The 12,434-nt window shown below is 28.8% G+C and overlaps 1 protein-coding gene and 1 long non-coding RNA gene across 3 annotated transcripts; one reads left to right on the forward strand and one right to left on the reverse strand.

The window, feature by feature from the left end:
- Positions 1–2,579: 2,579 nt before the first annotated feature.
- LOC149892407 (uncharacterized) lies at positions 2,580–12,283 on the forward strand. Its single transcript, XR_016449939.1, has 2 exons — positions 2,580–2,675; positions 11,156–12,283. It is a non-coding gene; the product is annotated as an uncharacterized LOC149892407 (long non-coding RNA).
- LOC149892408 (uncharacterized) lies at positions 7,268–10,199 on the reverse strand. 2 transcript variants are annotated; one of them, XM_090079790.1, is made up of 2 exons: positions 9,346–10,199; positions 7,268–9,235 (listed from the first exon to the last, which is right to left on the reverse strand). In XM_090079790.1, exon 2 carries the CDS (start codon positions 9,050–9,052, stop codon positions 7,436–7,438), a length of 1,617 nt encoding a protein of 538 aa, XP_089935916.1. In that variant the 5' UTR covers positions 9,053–9,235; positions 9,346–10,199; the 3' UTR covers positions 7,268–7,435. The 2 variants fall into 2 exon arrangements, with proteins under 2 accessions (XP_089935916.1, XP_089935915.1); XM_090079789.1 differs by having other exon boundaries at positions 7,268–10,199.
- Positions 12,284–12,434: the final 151 nt, after the last annotated feature.

Below are 12,434 nucleotides of genomic sequence, written 5' to 3' on the forward strand. Positions count from 1 at the left end.
TTCATTAGGAACCATGAAGCCTGACGTCAATACTGAAAGAAATCGTTGAGATATTGAAAAAAAACAGTTTTTGGGGAAATTTCTCAGAATGTGACACATTTAACGGTGTTTGATTTTTAAAAAAAATTGGTTTAAATTTAGTTACTTTAAAGAATTCCTCATGAAACTTTGTGACAAACAAAATTCACAACAGATTACACTCCACAGTTCAACAAAAAATAACAATTGAATCAAGGGAATGGTTCCTATGAATTATCTTTTGTCTTTCTTTCTTTCTTGCTGTCTTTGTTCTTGTTCTTTGTTTTTTCTTGGCAGGGAAGCATAATACAAGCAATAGCAGGGAAGCTCAAAGATAACAATATGGAAAGCCTTGATTTCAATTCTATATAACAGATCAGCTAAATTTACTTTCTGTATGCTTTGCTATTTAAAATAATTGTAATTAATTTTTCCACTTTTAACCAGTTTTTCCTACTTTTAAATAAAAGTTTTCACTTTTTTTATTTAAGGGTTAGCTTATTTTGTTACAGATGGTTAAATAAAGTGCCATAAAAAATGTTTAGACGTTCTTTAAGAGCTTTCAGGATGCAAAAAAAAATGTAAATAGTTTTTCCCGTTAATCCATTTGGATTCCAACATAACTTTATCGGCTGGATGTTCATCTCCTACTTTTATAACAAATTATTTTACTCATTCGAAAGCTCCGATAGTTTTTAATCATCAATTATAAAAAATTTCTGATCACGCTTTGTAAGCGCCTTTTAATAATTTGTTTTGCTCGATAGGTAACCCTTCAAACTCTCCCCCAGCACCTAACTGAGTTTTGCTATTTTTTTTTTTTATTTAAAAAAAAAGGAAGAGAGAATGAGTAGAAGAAAGAAGGATCTTTCACACACACACAAGAAAAATATGTTTTAACTTTAAAAAAGATGAGAGAAATTATTAGCAAACAAATTATGACAACTAAATCATTTGAAAACAAATCATGAGCAATGAAATTATAAGCAAAGAAATCAAAAGTGATTATTCTTTTTAAAAACTCTGCCTAAAAAGTTGTGAAGAAAATTTAGTTTGGTATTCACACACAGGAGTTTTTCTTATATCTTTTATCAATAAGTCAACAACCAATTTCTTTAATTTGCAAGAATGGTTTTTACAACTTCAACAAATGCAGACCATGCTATTTATTGCTATTCGTTGAAAAGACATTTTTATAAGTTTTTATATTTTTATAAGTTCCTATCTTAGCGCTATTAATATACCAACCTTTAGGTCAAACAAATTCAATATATATATATATATATATATATATATATATATATATATATATATATATATATATATATATATATATATATAGATAGATAGATAGATAGATAGATAGATAGATAGATAGATAGATAGATAGATAGATAGATAGATAGATAGATAGGTAGATAGATAGATAGCAAAATTAAGCTGACTCATTTATTATAAATTTAAAAAAATAGAAGTTTCATAACTTAGTAGTCATTAAGAAGTATACTTAGACCAGTTGAAAGAGGGGGCTAGTGGAGAATTCTCCTCGGCCTCCTGCTGGGTGAGTTAATTTTTTTTTAAAAGATTCTTTATTACTGAGTGTTTTTTTGTAAATAGATGAATTTTTAAAAATATATATATATATTTTAAAATAGGACAAAAACGTTATAATGGTTTATTTTTTCGTTTAGCGCATTTCTTTTTTCCCAATAACAGATTAATGAGCATTTTAAGCCTCAGCATGGTTTCAGCAGTTGTTGGTTAAGTAAAAGTTTTATATTTTAGTGCAGACATAAACAAAAAAATTTTAGAAATTTTTTTTTTGACGTAAATAATTAACTAAAAGTTTCATTTTAGTTAAAACTTCACTTGCTTGGATTTGCGTCGCTTGTATTTATTTAAGTCATCCTAGCATTTTATCTATGCATATCATAGAGTGTTGAACTGCTAAAATCGCCAACAACGTAAAACGTTGCGACTACAGAGATAGTTGTAAAAATGCTCGATTGGTCTTTGTAAAAATGCGACCTTAAACTTTTAAACACCTGAATTCCCCCTCTTTTTTATTATCATTATTATTTTTTACATCGTACTGGTGAAAGTGCGATTGGGAAAAATTTTATCAAATGGATCTTGTACTGAATGGACCATTCAAAAGTAAGAAGAGTTAGAAACCAGTTAGATATAATTTAATTATCGTAAATAATTCACCTTTACACAACGTCTCTTCAGTATGTCTGGATTAACTTTTTTCGCAGTATTTATAAAAGTTTTCTGTTTTTTCAAGGCAAATTTAGTTTCTTAATTTTTGTAAGTTTAAAGTTTACAAAATATTTTCAAGGAGAAGTTCACTCTGATTATTAATAATATTTTAGATATATATTACGTACTTCTGATAATAGTAGAATAAAAATTATCTGAGGTACAGATTGCTGTAATTATATTAGTAACACGTAGATTTTCATTAGTGTACTGAATAACCGGTCAATTTTTCGACATCAGTATTGCGTTTCAGCTTTTTACTTACTAAAACAAAATACTAGAGCTTTCTTTTATACAAAGAGCTGTGAAAGTGTGACTCGTAACTTATACCAAAATATACTAGTTATAAATTTTAGTAATGAAAGGCAGATAACTTTAGCATTCAAGTTAATAAGGTAGTAAGTTTTAACATTCTCTATTTTAAATATTATATTTCATAAAAAAAAAAAGAAATATTACTTTAGCTTAAATTTTTTAAAGTTAAATTATTTTCAAGCGTGTTTTTGTAGCTAGATAGGTTATTTTATAGCATATCATAATTTGATATCATAATAGTAACACACACAGACACACACAGACACACACAAACACACACACACACACACACACACACACACACACACACACACACACACACACACACACACACACACACACACACACACACACACACATATATATATATATATACAGTGGCGGCCGGTGACATTAAACTTTGGTGGGGCCAGTAAATATTAACCGAAAAATATCGCAACGATTTGCTGTCAGCGTAATTGATACTTCGGTGTTTGTTAGAAAGTCTTTGGTCGCTAGCGTTTTTTGATTGGTTGACAGAGTTAAGCGCTAGCATACTCCCAAAATAAAGCATAAGTATTTAATGGCATTGAATTGAACCTTCGTAAAAAGCAGTAAAAGCTGCCCTGAAAGTGCTGCATTATAATTTGAACAGATTTTAATATTACTTTAGATTTTTTTTTTATTTTAATTTTATGGTAAAAACTTTTAGTTAGTTAGAAGTAAGTCACAAATATAAAAAGTTACGATTAACACTATAATTTTTATAAAGGTATAATATCTCTTGAAATAAAGAATGATGTTAAAAACAAAGATTTAAGCATATTATTTATACAAATATTCTGCTCTTCTCTGTTTCATAAGAGAAAACATTTCGATTACTTTTTGATTAAACTGATCAATATCCTGTAAATAATCTTTATGTATTGATAGTACAGCTAATGCATTCAACCGATCTTGACCTGTGGAATTTCTTAAAAGTGTCTTAACTCTTTTTAAAGTACTAAAACACCGTTCAGCATCAGCTGTAGACACAGGTGTGACCAAAACAATCTCTATCAACTTTGATACTTCAGAAAATGTTTCAATCAGGTTATTTTTATGCATAAATTGGGATAGGGCATTAATATTGCCAACATCACTAAAAAAAGCATTTTCATACAAAACGGTTAATTCGGACATCAACTTAACTTCACTCAGCATTGGATAGTTTGTTAGAATATTTTTTATAAGATTCCGAGGAAAATGTTGTCTGTTAAAATTGAAATTTTTCGGATCCAAAATTGAAAATGATTTAAATATTTCAATGCTTCTAAACCTGTCGCTAATTTCGAAAATAACTTTATCACAAGCATCTTTAGCATCTTCTATTAGTAGTTCAATTGATGTGTTTCGTTTCATTTGGTTTTCAGGTATTTCTTTGCAATCGTTAAGAATCGATCCAGGAACTTCATCAGTGATGCTATTTCGCACAAAATTTATGGATAACTCAAATTTTTCAAAAGCTTCCTTGATTGTAATAGTGTTGCTGTTACTTGATTGCAATATATTGTAAAGTACATCAACATGTTTTAAAATTGAATAAAAGAAAGATAAAAAAAAGTTGAACTCTAAATTTTCCAAACATTTTTTGAACCCAACAGATTGCCACACGCTTGTATCATCCCATCCTTCATCGTTTATGATTTTATTAAAACAATCCACAATCTTTGTTTTGTTTTCTTTTATGCAAGTAACTATTTTTGAACGAAAATTCCATCGTGTTTCGCAAACTCTTGGTATCTGCTTAAAAGAAATTTCGCGAAGTAAATCATTTCGTTTTGGCGAGGACGTAAAGAACACGCCAAATCCACTTAAAGTAGAAAAAAATGTTCTTACTCGCTTATTCGACGAACAAACTTTTTTCAAAACTAAATTTAATTGGTGTGCATAGCAGTGAACATAATGGGCATTTGGGTAAACTTCTTTCATGAGACTTTGGACTCCATTCCTTGATCCGCTCATAACTGCTGCACCATCATAAGCCTGTGCAATTAATTTTTCTTTCAGACCAAAACAATTCAATTCTTCTTTTAATACATTTGTAAGACCCATAGCAGTTCTATCATTAACATCAATAAATGCTATAAATCTTTCAACTGGTTGATAACCTTTTAAATAACGCAAAATAATGACGAACTGAGAACGACAAGATACATCAGTTGTTTCATCTGCTTGCAAGGAAACAAATCTTGCTTTATCAATCTCACGTTTAATTTCTTCTATGTATACTTTATACATACATTCTAAAATGTCATTTTGGTTTGTTTTCGAAGTATTTTTTGTTATTTTTGAATTTTTAAGATTATCGCTAAACACACTATCTAATGTAGCTGTGTATGAAACCATATCTAAAAATACCCCTCGATTATTTGAGTCAATAGTTTCGTCATGTCCACTTAAGGGCAATTCGTGTACACCACAAAATTTTATACAATCTATAATCCTCGATAATGTTTGTCTGTTTTTGTCAACTAATTCATTATGTTTTTTTTATGCTAAGACTGTATCCAGCATCAATTGTCGATAAAATATTTGTCTTTCCGAGCATTTGAAACTGCAACGAATTATTTATATGTGTTTTACTGGATTCGTGTTTTTGTATTCGCTCAGAGAGATGTTTCATATCTTTACAGCCATTTTCTGTCCACAAGCTCTCGCCACCAAACAAAACACAATAAAAACAAAACAACGAATTTTTTTCATCACTCACACTTAACCATGATTTTTTTTCAAACCATGCTACACAAAATGTTCGTGTTTTTTTACCATCAACTTGAGTTATACGAACACCTTTTGGTTGGTATGCCCCAAGATTTTTGATTTCTAGTTTTTCTTGAAGGCCCAATGACGAGAAACGTTTAGCTAACAAACTATCAATTTTGTTCATGTTAAATTATCTTATTGATGAACCTAAGTTATTGTAATAAGATAACTTTAAACTATATTGTAACTAGAATATGACTTTCGCATGGTTTAAAAATTTTTATCAACAGTAGTTCAGTCAAGAAGGGCACTTAATCTTAATTAACACTCGATAACATAATAAAGAATGTAACATTACATATACATTTAACTATCTCTGATTAATATTACATGTTAATCAGAGATTAACATGTAATTCACATAACGTTTTCTGAGAATGACGAAAAGGTCAAGAAAAACAGAAAAGATACATTAAAAAATTTTTAAACATGTTTTTTAAAGGATTTTTTCATAATGCAACACATATTTTTTTTAATTAAATACATATTTTTCATACTTAATTAAATCCATAATTCTTAAATACAACATTTACAATGTCAGTCATAAATAATAGTAAACTTCTCAAGATTATTTACATTGTCAAAGATGCTTTAACGATTTTATGTAATAAAAATAAAAACTTCATATCTGTTTGTAAGCATACACAACAATACATGAATATTTTTACAGTTTAAGTTCTTTTGCTTTAGCTTTAACCCCCCCCCCCCCCAAAAAAAAAAAAAAAACTTCAATAAAATATTCTGATTATTTTATTTCGATGGTAACAGTCAATGTCCAACATTTTTAAATAATCTAAACTTTGAATATATTTTCAATTAGTGCCTTTTTGGAAGCAGCAATTGTTGAAGTTGTATTATGAAATGTAACAGTACCACCAGTGGTAGAGTTTTTGTAATTGAAAAAAAAAAAAGTTATTTATATCTTCTGTTGTTTAGCTGTTTGTAAGTTTGTTGTATCAAACTAATAATAATATTGACTAATTTTAATCTTTACTTGAAAATCTAGTCTTTAAAACTTGTGTTTAATGCTTATCATCATGGTTGATATTGGCTCTGGTTCAGTGTCAACCTAATTGGCAACTTAAAAGGTAGAATGACTAAACTGCCACCAAAAAATGTAAATAATTTTCAATGACTGATTCATTATGCAACAAAATATAATACATAAGCTATTTGAAAAAAATAAACTTTAGCAATCCCTCATTGAGAAAAGAACAAGAATTTCAAAAGTGCAAACAGTTTGTAGCTCGTATTATATTCGTAGAAATGGCTAAGCTTTCTCGAGTCACAATATATAAACTTGCTAAACAATACACAAACCAAGATCATTATTAATATGGTTGAGTCACAATTTTTTTCCCTGTAAAAAAAAAAAGAAAACAAGCTTTAAAATTTTTAAAAATAAATAAAACAATATATGCCTGAAAATTCTAGTTCACTAAACAAAATTATAAAATGTACAAGATAGTTGATTATAAAAGAAATGCAAAACTTTTCCATGATATTTTAAAATCAATTTTCCAAACTAATCAATGAACTTATAATTTTTATTATTCCTGTTTATAATTATAGAATAAAATGACTTGTCCTAGAAGATCTAGTTTCAGAAAATTATTAAAAATTAATTTCTTTCACCTAACTGTCTCCTAAATCTCTTTAAATGTTTATGTCAGACCAACATTTATACCAGTAATTTCTGTTACATTATTTTAAATATCATGTTTGCCATGTTTTTATTCCTATTAATTTATACTCCTAATGACTTTTTGCAGTAGTAAATTCTTCCCTCTTTAAATCGAGAATTAAAACTGGTGGATGAAATTTTTGAACTTAGCGATGTTTTTAAGGTTCTTTTCTTCAAGGGCCAATTCAATGAGGCCCTGCGCACAGTGGAGTATTTGTATGACAAAACCGCTCAAAAATATTTTATGAATTTTTTTTCGCTTTATTAGTTTAAAACACAGAGTTTTATTAAAATTAAATGTTTAATTAAAAAAATAAAATTTTTTAAAGAGTAATTTATTATTAACAAAAAGACATATTCGCTTATCAAAGCTTCATGCTGAGATCATCATATTGACTGCTTCTTTGGAAAAAGGCAACGTTTTTTTATGCCGTTTTGATCTAGAACTACTTATGTATGGGTCTGAACTCAATAGCAGCCTATTTAATACGTCTGTATTGCAGTCGATACGAGAAAACTTTCGACTAAAATTTTGTCTGTACTGCCGAAAGTGTTTGTTTCGGGCTTCAGCTGCCTCCTCGGATAACTGGCCGATAGGGAGGATTGCATGAGTTATTACTTCGGCACCATGCATCAAAACTTTATGCATGGTTGGAGACATGGGATACCAACCATACAGATTGATATACAGTTTAGCAGTTTCATGAGCAAAAGCGTCGAATTTAACAGCATCAATTTTATATCCACTTGAAATGACTTCAAGAATAACGTGTAAACCTTTTATCAAATCCAAGTTAACACCAGTTATTTGTGAAGATAATTCCGGGTTTGAAAAAAATCTTCTTGACGTATTGCCGTCATTCGTATTTCCAAACCCTGCTTTAGGTATATCTACTTGAAGCCCTAATTCTTCTTTGAAGGATGTTTGTATTTTCTTCTTTGCTTCTTTGACAATTTTTTTTTCCTCGTCTGATCGAGCTTGCCACTTTTGTAAAGGTATTTTATAAGCTAAATGAAGAAGCGATTCAAAAAAGCGGATCCTTGCATGAAGAATCGAGAGTCCAAATGAGATGGTTTCCGTATTGATTGGCTCTTTTTTAATCAATTTATTAAAATCTTTCGATGTTTGTCCACAAATGTAGCACCTCATAGTTGATGTAGTATCAGTTGCAGCGTTGCACACTTTACCATCTACTATTGTAAAAAGCAAGGTATGCTTTATTTTTCCAATTTCATTGGGCAACCTTGTTTCCCTGAGATTCCTTATTTGGTTTTTTACGTGCTCTATCTCGTCCATTGTTATGTCTTTAGATTCACTAATGAAACGTATTCGAATGGGCCTGCAGAACCTTGGAGATGAGGTGACTGAGTTTTGCCATATAATTTTTTCTTGTTGGCCATCAATTTTAACAATCATTCTCAGAGGTACTAAAGAACTTTGAAAAATATTTGCATCACTGTCGGTGTTGTTTTGAAATTTTTGCTTAAATTTTGCTTGTTGCGATCCATCACAACCCCATTTTGATATTAAAACCATATTTTTCTTTTCTTCAATTGAACACTTTTCTACAACCTCTGAGACATATTTATATAAGCGTAATGTAGTGTGGTCAAGTAATGCTTGTAGTTGAATTTCAGCTGTTGTTTCGGTTACTTGTATCGATTCCTTATTAGGGTAACATTCTTTTTTGGCTTGTTGTATTATTGAGTAGCAGGGGTAGACACTTTTGTTTCTACTTTGAATAAGTTCCCACTGTTTTCTGGTAAAATCGCCTTCTACAAACAGTGCCAGTGCCTCTTGAGGTGTTAATTTATTGACAGTTACTTTTTTAAAAGCAGAGTTAAATGCTTTTCGGTATTTCTTTGCTCTGGTAGGCGTGGCCGTAATTTCTTTAATAAATTTTGAAACATCAGTATTTCCTGAAGTGTGCTGGCTCATTCTGGCTGCGTACGTCAACTCATCAACAGAGACCTGTTTGCGCAAATCCATAGTTTTTCGACGCTTGCTGCAATCACTTAGTTCTATAAATGATTTTGATGGTCGTCCAGGTTTCTGTCGAATGTTTATTGACCAATAAGGTAGCTCGATGTTTGATTTGAGCCATTGTTTATTGTTTTTTATAAAACTTTCTTGTTTATAACTTGCAGCTATCCATCTTTTCTTGAAATCACTCTTAAAGAATTTTAAAATTCTTGTTATGGTACTTTTTTGATCTATTGGATATTTCATGACTGTTATAAGGTGTTCTTCTAACAACGAAAACTTTTCATCAAATTTTTTACCTTTACAATCTTTCATTATTTCATATAACTCTCTTCTAGTGAACAACTTTTTGACTTCTGTCGAATCTACATGATAAATAATAAAATCAGTAAATACATAGTGGTGTGACCTTAATGAAAGACAAATAAGATATATATATATTTTTTGAGATTTTATAGTTTGATAGTTTAATATATTAGATACAATTTAAGATTTACGTAGTTTGGTTAAGTTTGTACAAAAATATTCAAAAATTAGACAACAAGAATTTATTTTATAGCTATTTCAAGACGTTTTACGAGATTGTGTATATTACGAAATGGTCTACACACTATTTTTGAAGCGTTAATATAAAAAGTGGCGGACGTTGGCGGATAATTTTACAAAAGTATCTGATTGTTTACAGCCTATAGTTATTGCTCGTAAAAAAATTATAACTCGACAAGACCATACTTGTTAACAAAAACATTATTACATTATAATTTTATATGAAAATTAAAACTCAAATAGTCCATCATAAAAACGCTTTATATTATGCACAATAACTACAGAAATTTAATGTAATTTTATTTTAAAATATAGGTCATACCTTCCTCTGCCATAATTAGCCGTTTATTTTTTCAAAACTGAACAATATTATAATAATAGCTGCAATAGCAAATGTCACAAATTTTTGAATTTTTTTTTCCCACGAAATTTCAAATAACAACGCCACGTTCTGAACAAAAATACGACAAAAGGAAAAATCGAGAAGAATTTTCTGTTACATAATCTAATGAAGCAATTATCTAGCTTGAAAATAATAAAGTTAATAAGACTTTTATGCGAACTTGATTTTTTGACTTTTGAGCGGTTTTGTCATACAAATACTCCACTGTGCTGCGGTGCGTTTTTTCGTCCCATCTGAAAGCACAACAAATTCTGCGCGCGCATCAAAAATAATATTAATATAAACAAAATAAATAGGGCCAGTAAAAATCGGCCCAGCCGCTATTGGCAATGAATTAAAACAACGCTACAATACTTTGAATAAATTGCAAATAAACATATTACTTATAAATTAATATAGTTTAAAATTAGAACTAACTTAGAACTATTTATTTTTATAAAACCTGTCTGCAAATAGTTTAGGCTAATAGTTGCATATTATATATATATATATATATATATATATATATATATATATATATATATATATATATATATATATATATACATAATTACATTACCAAATATTTTATATTTTATCTTAAATAAATATAAGTGGGGCCGGGCCCCTATGGCCCCTATTGACGAGCCGCCACTGTATATATATATATATATATATATATATATATATATATATATATATATATATATATATATATATATATATATATATATATATATATATATATATATATATATATATATCATTTATTATGTATGGTATATCTAGAAAGAAAGTTTTTTTTTGTCTCCCCTTTATGTGAGTTTCTTAATATTGAGTAAACTTTTGAGGTTTAAAGTTCAATGATAATTAAGAAACTTTTGAGTGTCTTTCAAAAACTTTAAGAAACACTTAGTCCAATGTTTAAAAACTTAGTCCAATGTTTAAAATAAAAAAAGCATTGTATATCAAATCATCAGTAACCCCTACAGTAATCTGAATAAAATACCATAAGTAACTTATTTGACTTAAATCAATAAAGTTATTAAAAGATAAATGAAATTTCATAATACATGTTATTCTACATTTAAGCTTTTACACAATATAGCTTTTTATAAATTAAAAAACTAATTTTTAAAATATGATTAAATCTAGTTTTTATTCATTTTTTGTTTCAAAAGCATTATGACACAATGGAAATCAACAACAGTAAAGGATGATTGGAATCTCAATAATATGATCCAAGTTGATAACATTTTGACAAAAGCTTTATCTGAAATTTAAAGCTGCTAAGATATTTAAAGTCTACTGTTCAACTCTAAAAGATGAATGAAAGAAGCTTGGCAATGGATTAAATAAATGAGTTAAATAAATTGCAATGTATTCCATATAAAAGTGTTTTCAGTATCAAAAGCTGTTTCAATATTGCTTCGTTTCTTCAAAAATTGTATATGGGTTGCGTTTTATTGAGTTAAGAGCACTAACATTTGAATGTGCTCTGAAACTTGAAAAGAAATTTTCACATTTATGTTCAAGTTGTCCAAAACATAAAACAAATAAATGTATTGGTGTTGATTGATTTAGAGTTTTTTTTAAAGCATTGTCCAGAACTTTTCCCCCAAAACTGGTTTTTTTCAACATCTCAACGATTTCTTTCAGTATTGATGTCAGGCTTCATGGTTAAAAAGAAACCAGAGGCAACATTAATTGGTCAAATGTCAGAATTCAATAAACATAATGTGGATTTATTATAAGGTAATCTGCAAAGTCTTTTGATAAGAGTGTTTGGAATGTTGATGAAACTGGCATCACTACTGTTCAAGTGCCAGAACATGTTACAAACAGACCCAATCTTGAGGTACTCAACATCAATCTAAGTTCAGTAGAAATAAAAACAAATTGTGAAGTTCACAAAAAGTAGTAGAAAAGAAGTAGAAAGTATACACCCTTATCCCACTGAAAAAGCTCATTTAGAAACATGTAAAGGTACTTGCAAAAAGCTATCTTGTTCAATTCTAACTGATAGTGCAGTCAAAGAGGCTCTCCAAAATCAACGACCAGCAAAAGTTAAAAAGACATAGCTTTTCTGAAAAACAATTTTAAAAATAAACAACTGAGAAAATCAAGAAAAAAAAACTTTAAAGTTCTTTTCTATCAATAACATCTGATGAGTCTAAGACTAATGATATCTATGTCAAAGAAGTAATAATGGTGTTGAAGATTGTTTAAATATTTATGGCCTTGGAGATTGTTTAAATATTTACGGAGAAATTATTTTCATATTCAGAAAAATCTAGTTTGTCTCAGCATATTGTCTTCTTGTTTTTAAGCTCTTATTTTTATCACCCCTGATGATCTACTGAGTAAATAAAATAACACTTTCGAAACTATAAAAAAGTAGCAAAAAAAAAGAATCTGCGATTTGTAAAATCTAGGTTTAAAATGTGTCCAAGATAAGTA

The sequence above is a fragment of the Hydra viridissima genome, unplaced genomic scaffold, assembly GCF_058129835.1.
Source record: "Hydra viridissima isolate aposymbiotic clone 2 unplaced genomic scaffold, HvirCarnegie_v1 scaffold_2, whole genome shotgun sequence".
Lineage (NCBI taxonomy): Eukaryota > Metazoa > Cnidaria > Hydrozoa > Anthoathecata > Hydridae > Hydra > Hydra viridissima.

Bases quoted from the DNA above. Each gene is read 5' to 3' on its own strand.
- LOC149892408 (XM_090079789.1), bottom strand. From the start codon at position 9,361: ATGAAAGATTGTAAAGGTAAAAAATTTGATGAAAAGTTTTCGTTGTTA.